The 7397-nt window shown below is 38.3% G+C and overlaps 1 protein-coding gene across 1 annotated transcript in view; it reads left to right on the forward strand.

Moving 5' to 3' along the window:
• The window catches only part of LOC103520846 (protein lethal(2) giant larvae-like), a 13597-nt gene extending 9237 nt beyond the window's left edge, over positions 1–4360 (forward strand). Inside the window, exons 4-6 of the mRNA XM_008485942.3 lie at positions 3650–3742; positions 4021–4168; positions 4300–4360. Coding sequence (XP_008484164.2) covers positions 3650–3742; positions 4021–4168; positions 4300–4360 — 302 coding nt within the window. The remainder of the gene's footprint in view (positions 1–3649; positions 3743–4020; positions 4169–4299) is intronic.
• Positions 4361–7397: the final 3037 nt, after the last annotated feature.

The following is a 7397-nucleotide window of genomic DNA, read 5'->3' on the forward strand; positions in this document are numbered from 1 at the left end:
TTAACGTCCTCGAAAACACTTCACCATGTATGTACGTCATCCACGAACTGACACATCTATATTCTTGTAAAATAGAACGTCATCACAAGAAATGGCTGCCACATACCAACCTCCTCCCTTCTAAACTTTAAAATTTAACCAACGCATTTTGTAAAAAGTATTTTCAACTCAAAAGCAACATACAGAATCTAAACCATATTAGATCTTAAGAAGAAAAAGATTTTAACTAAATAAACCTAATTATACTACCTGCTTAGTACTTTTTTATACTGTACTATTTTTACATAATAAATAAAAGAATATTTATTTAGAAATAATTAGCTTTGCAATTTTATTTATTTATTCATTTATATTCCTATTATTTTAAGTGCCGGTTACTAGCCTTGTAATTGATGAGACGTGCATTGCAAAGGAGGTCGCTCATTAATACTGTGGTACAAAAAGTTTTTGTGAAAAGACTTGTGCTTCAACACTGTTGAGTAATAGTTCTTTACGATCTTTTATTTTCAAAGCTTATATTTTCCTATATTACAAGAAAACACAATTTATACTGAAATCCACATAATAAAAAAATGACCTTTATTTATAAAACCATTAAGACGTCATTTTATAGAAACCACAAATTACCACAATAACCCGAAGTAGATAACCTACGTAACACTCGTAATAAAAAAAAAAAAAAAAAAAAAAAAAAAAATGAGAAACTTATTTTACTTAAAAGAACAAAATTTGTTTCTTTTTCTGTGAATACATAACTCTGTCACATTTGATAAAATGTCTGCTCGGCTCAATTAAAGCTTCCAATGCCTTAAAAAATTAATATAAGAGAAGGCTGCGTAAAAAAAATAAGACAAAAAGAAATCCTGAATATGAACGTAAATTTATTACATCTTAAATTCTACAGTGACGCTGGATAAAATGTTTTATAAGCTGTCTGAAATCCTAAAGTGAACGACCTTTCTGGATATTACAGAAAATAGAAGACAGTCGTGCTACACTTTAAGCTTGGCTTGGCTTGTCTTTGTTTGTCTAAATCTAAAATAATCCCTAATCTAATATTAATGCCCTTTTTCTTTCAGACTTTATCCTGTCTAAAAAATTGAGAAATATTTTAGCTGAACTGAACAGAATTAATTGTTCCAGATGAAAAATGGGGAAACACTTTTGAGGAGCTGAATAAGAAAGTCAAAATAATTGTTGTTTCAGATAAATTAATCGTAGGCAGTGTTTACTGAACACAGGAATGTGAGGTATAATTGAGGTTTTTGTGACTATTATTAATCTTTAATCTTGATAGGTGTAGGTACCTAATGATTTTTCTTGTTATATTATTTTGAGCTCGAACACATGTAGGTAACCTTCCACAAGTGATTGTATTTAAGCTTTTGTCAACATCTTGTGATAATTAACTTTATATAGGTATTTTTTACCTTTCCCAGCTTTTTACTGTCTCCTGATTAATCTTTTATTGTCTAATTATCTTTCATATTAAAATAATATGTGTCTCTTTCTGCCTGTTTCTTCTCTAGATGACCAGACCAATCTTTTGAGAAAGAAAATGATTGGAATGGAATTATCCCGTAATACCAAACAATTTCTTATTCAACAATTCCTTCAGTATATTTCACCCATAATCTTCTAAATTAATCAATTCTCAATCCACATCCACCTTATTCGTTATCCTCCTCATAGACGGGATAGCGTGATGGAGGAGGTGGAAGAGGGATGTGGGGCGTGTTAGAAGGGATGGGTTGGAGGAGAGACCGGGCGGCCGAAGTTAACTTTTCTGTCACCAGGTGCGCAATATGAGAGGATCGCTTCCACAGGAACTCCCGGGTAGAGTCGTGGTCGTCCTGACTGTCCACGCGGACCTGAAAGGGTTAAAGAGAAGGAAGTGTAAAGAACATGATTGGGTTAACAAGGGGTAACTGTTCCTACAGCTGAGGTTCAGTTAGACATCTGTGGCGTAGTCTTCTTCAACCGTATCTCTCCAGTTTTGGCCTACCTCTCTTTCTTTTCCTCTGTATAGCTAGCCTATCTACTTTTTTTACTTTCTATTACCTTTTTTTTCATCCATGTAACTAACTCCCTTCTCTCCTCTCTACTCTGCTGGGGTAAAGGGACTTTTTAGTCTCATTCGAGCAGGATAAACGCGAGACGATCTTGTGCGGCTCTCTTAAGAGTTTCAAATTTGTTTTCATAGGTTCATTTTAAATTTCAGAAACATGTAAATGTGTACGTATTTATTGTGGAAACCATCAATCGTCACTACAGCTGAAATGTTACCTGTTTAGGTTGAAGTACGCGGATGGAGTGCAAAGTGGCCTGACCTCCATGCATCACTCTTAGATTGATCTTGCCCATCATTTCAGCGGTGGTGGCCGTGGCACTGCGCAGCTCTTTCTTCACGCCACGTCCGAACTGAAAAGTGGGGAGTAAAGTGGATGTGACTTTTCAATTCCGTGGTTTGGATCTATTTTTTGACTCAAGCCCAAGAGCTGAGGAATAAATATTCCAGAAGTAGCTACACTGCGCGCTTTTAGTCCGCGAGGTTGTAGTGAGATAGAGGTTGCAGTGAGATGTTTATTATAGCCGATGGCACTACTAATACCAATACCCTCCGCGCTTTTTGATCCCCCAACAGCTAGGTTGTTATTCCTGAAGAAGACAACTAATTGAAACTGAAAAACAACTGGACTGGAATGTTATGTCAGTGATGTTTGCAGCCTAGTTAGCTTGGATGGTAGCGCGTCGGCCTTGTAAGCGCTAGGTCGCGGTTTCGATTCCCGCTCGGGGTTAACTTTACCTTATACAGATAAGGTTCGTTCTCGGAACGGAATTGAGGACGACAAGACCTCTGCTTAACTGTTGTTACAGTTCAAGGGTCAAACCTCTTCAAAAGGTTACTCTCTGTCTACTCACCTCTTTTTCAACTTTGAGCATGAGAGGTCCCACGAAGAACTTAGCCTTGACCGTCGTGTGTGCACTCATAACATTAACTGTGACGTCACCATCTCTTCTCAGAGTGGACAGACCTAGTAGGGTAGCTTTGGCACGGGGGTGACTCTTAGCCTTGGGAGGGTTCTGGGGAACGAGATATAGGGACAACATTTATTGAAATCATTTGTATTTATTTTTAGCGGCTTTATCTTTCACCGAACGGTAATGGCAGAATAAAGAGAAGATGTATCTTTATATCTGCCATACACCGGTGTGATGGTCCCTAGTTATGTTAATTGGCTCGTCCTGAACCACAGTCAACAATAGTGAGGATTGTGCTTAGTCTCTAAAGGCAGAGAGAATCATTTGAAGAACTGCCTAGGCTGGTTAGGGTTAGCTGTTCTCCTCCATGTTTATACTCCCACAGCCAGACGTTAGTCTACTCTCTGTTTAACGTCCCCTAACCAATATTATCGTCATAATCGGATTAAATTTTACAGTGGATTGTGGAATTAAAACAATTATCATAAGATTGAATGATTGATTGAGGTTCAGCATTACTGTAGCTAGTACTTTTAGCTTGAAGGGTAGCGCCTCTGCCTCCCAAGCGCTAGGTCGCGGGTTCAATTTCCGCTCGAGGCGAACTATAAAATTTCTTAATACTGATGAAAATTTTTGGTACTAAAGAATATTATGCTTTGTGTTTCAGGAGTGGCAGTAGCAGGTACTGCTCACGGTTTGGCAGTATTCGATATTGTACGTCATGTACCTATCTGTGTCAAATGTACCCTGAATCCTAGTGGTAAGTATTTGCCAGAAACTTTTTTTTTAGGAACTGTAAAAGTAAAAACGGATATCTTATAGTCCCGAAATCGAAGAAAGAAGGAGGACAGGTTAGGAAAAAACCAGCCGTTTCGAGAACGAATCTTATCGGTTTAGAACAAAGTTGTTTTTTAATGTCAAGGAACTTGACCACCAGGCCGTTCTTCGCCCCAGGCGTTGACCAAACCTGTGACCTAGCGTTTACAGGGTAGGCGCCCTATCTACCAAGCTAACAGGCGTGAATTTGTTTGGTTTCAGATATAACTTCCGGCGATGCGCCAATATCGCGGCGTAAATCCTTCAAGAAATCGCTGCGTGAATCATTCAGACGATTGCGTAAAGGTCGCAGCGTGAGACATCCGGACCCCAACAAGAAACCCAACAGTCCCGCGGAGAAACGAATCGGGTAAGAAAGAGTCTTCTGCTCTTATTTTGTAATTTGTAAGATTTTTTTTTACTTGCCTTTAAGTAAACTCTTTAAAGTCAAGAGAGATTTTTTTAAAAGATGAGTGTTCCACCGCCGTTTTTGTTTCGTAGCAATAAAACAACTTCTACCAACAAGAAACCCAACAGTCCCGCGGAGAAACGAATCGGGTAAGAAAGAGTCTTCTGCTCTTATTTTGTAGTTTGTTAGATTTTTTTTGACTTTAAAGAGTTCAACTCTTTAGATTTTTTTTGACTTTAAAGAGTTCAACTCTTTAAAGTCAAAAGAGAGATTTTTTTAAAAAAAAGATGAATGTTCCACCGCCGTTTTTGTTTCGTAGCAATGAAACAACTTCTACATTAGACGCATGTGGTGTGTGTCGTAATGCCCATCCCGTAGTATAGAGGGAACTGGTTTTTACAAGAGGTTTGACAGAGGGAACTGCAACTGCCAAGGCCTTATCGCCCCGAAATCGAAGAGAGAAGGAAGACGGGTAAACAAATATTAGCAAGAATTAATTGTAATTGCTGACAAAAAGGGACTCCAAATTTGAACCATTTGCTAACGAAATACCAAATTCGAATCAGAATCTCCAAAAGGCACTTAAAAATATCGAAAATACCCAATACCTACCCTCTCTTAGATAAGGCAATTATAAGAGAAATCTGTTGAAATTTGAACCATTTGCTAACGAAATACCAAATTCGAATCAGAATCTCCAAAAGGCACTTAAAAATATCGAAAATACCCAATACCTATGTAGGTTAATGATCTTCAATAGTGCTTGAAAATACTTGAAATGTCGAAAGCCTGGCTTGAAATCAATCAAAACAATTAGAATTTCATACTTGTATATTGTTCTATGGAGTTTAATTGAATCTATTAGGTACCCTATCCCCTATCAGCATATCAGGGCTGGTCAAAGTCTAGGGAAATAATATACGTACTAGTGGTGATTGTGACATCTCCACCAATGTTAGTGGTGGAGAATCAATCAAAACAATTAGAATTTCATACTTGTATATTGTTCTATGGAGTTTAATTGAATCTATTAGGTACCCTATCCCCTATCAGCATGTCAGGGCTGGTCAAAGTCTAGGGAAATAATATACGTACTAGTGGTGATTGTGACATCTCCACCAATGTTAGTGGTGGATGATTTACATATAATCAGAACACAACCATACAGAGCTGTATGAGTCACGACTCTATTGGGGACATCACCATTGACTCTGTACGAGACCATGTTGTCAAGTAGGTAAGTAAATAGTTCGAGGGGCATTCGATAGGTAAAAATTGAGGAAGGAGAGAAACCAGTACAAAATGGAATATACAACTGGATAGGCCATTCTTTTCTGGGCATAAACGGAAATTCAAGTTGATGTTGACATTAGTCTTGATTTTACAGTCATTCGAACCATACAATTTCTGAGTTATTCACTTCTTTTTCTTTGCCTTTTCCCATGTACAGACGGGGTCGGCGTTTTTCGTCAGTCTTTCAATCAGCCCTAACTAGGGTGATTGCTTTGGGCTGACATTTGGTTTTGGCTACAAATTTTACGAGTGTATGTCCTTCGCACTCAACCTTTGTTATTCCTTTAGCTACGGAAATTTCGGGCTGGTATACTCCCTGTTTAAAGTCCCCCAGCCAGACTAAGCTGGTCTAATCCCTGTGTAACGTCCCCTAGCCAGACCCTCAGGGTTTAATAATAGAAAGTTAAAAGAAATAATCTCTTGTTCTGGTTGTGATTTCAGTTCGAGTTCCGTGTCGGAAGAGTTTCGAACCGTGACCACCGAGGTAAAACACCAGGTAGAAACCACGATAAAGCACGAGCGAGAGGTGACGAAAACTAGCACGGTTACTGTCAGCGAAAGTAAGTAGAGTCCCTACATTTGGTCCCCGTGTCTTTATTGGACATGGGCCGTCCATAGTTGGACTAGGGTGATTGCTTTGGGCTGACATTTGGTTTTGGCTACAAATTTTACGAGTGGATGTCCTTCGCACTCAACCTTTCTTATTCCTTTAGCTACGGAAATTTCGGGCTGGTATACTCCCTGTTTAAAGTCCCCCAGCCAGACTAAGCTGCTCTAATCCCTGTGTAACGTCCCCTAGCCAGACCCTCAGGGTTTAATAATAGAAAGTTAAAAGAAATAATCTCTTGTTCTGGTTGTGATTTCAGTTCGAGTTCCGTGTCGGAAGAGTTTCGAACCGTGACCACCGAGGTAAAACACCAGGTGGAAACCACGATAAAGCACGAGCGAGAGGTGACGAAAACTAGCACGGTTACTGTCAGCGAAAGTAAGTAGAGTCTCTACATTTGGTCCCCGTGTCTTTATTGGACTTGGTCCGTCCATAGTTGGTATCGTTCTTTTATTTCTTTATTCCAGTTGAATTTATTTAGCCCGAAGTTTTTTTTTTCTTAATTAGAGAGTTTTTGCAACCAAAATGAGGGTCCCGTTAACTGAATTCTTTAACGTTATTTGACAAAAAAATTGAAATAAAATGAAATCTAATTTTGTTTCTTCACATGAAGGAGTTTTCGTCAAATAACGACGTTAAATAGTTCAATTAACGGGACGCTAATTTTGGTTGCGAAAATTAGCTATTATTTTTCTGATGTGTCCGCATTTTATCGTCTTGTGTAGTTTTTCCCCTGTAATTTTGAGCTCTGAGCTTTTGTTCTTTAGTTTTTGTGTAGTCCATTTTATGTGTATTACGTTCTAGTGTACGTCCTTTTCTATTTTTATCTTGGGTTGTGAGAAATGTGGTCTTGGGGTGTGAGAAATACGGTCCTGGTGAATAGACATACTGCACTCTTTCACATTTTGAAATCGGATTTTGCACTGAACTTTTGGAAGAAAGTTGGGGTTCTTACTCTAATAGGTAAAAGAGCCAAGGTCTGCATTCCATAAAAAACCACTTTGAAAAAGTAATGACGTAATATTCAAAAACCTTGCATAACCATTATAACAGTTCCTGTGACGTCAAATTTTTGCAAGGTATTTTATATTTTTACTCTGTTAATAAGTTACCTATTGTATGGAGCAAATTGATAGGCCAAACCCATTTCTATTACTGTCCTACGCCTTGCCTTGAGTTGGTGTTTAGTATATTACACCCTGTTATCCGAGTTTAGTTTATTAGACCCTGTTATCTGTGTAAAAGATTAGAGTATTCATAGCTTTTGGAACCGTGTGTGTGTCCCCTATC

Source organism: Diaphorina citri, unplaced genomic scaffold (genome assembly GCF_000475195.1).
Source record: "Diaphorina citri unplaced genomic scaffold, Diaci psyllid genome assembly version 1.1 scaffold4169, whole genome shotgun sequence".
In the NCBI taxonomy this organism is placed as follows: Eukaryota; Metazoa; Arthropoda; class Insecta; order Hemiptera; family Psyllidae; genus Diaphorina; species Diaphorina citri.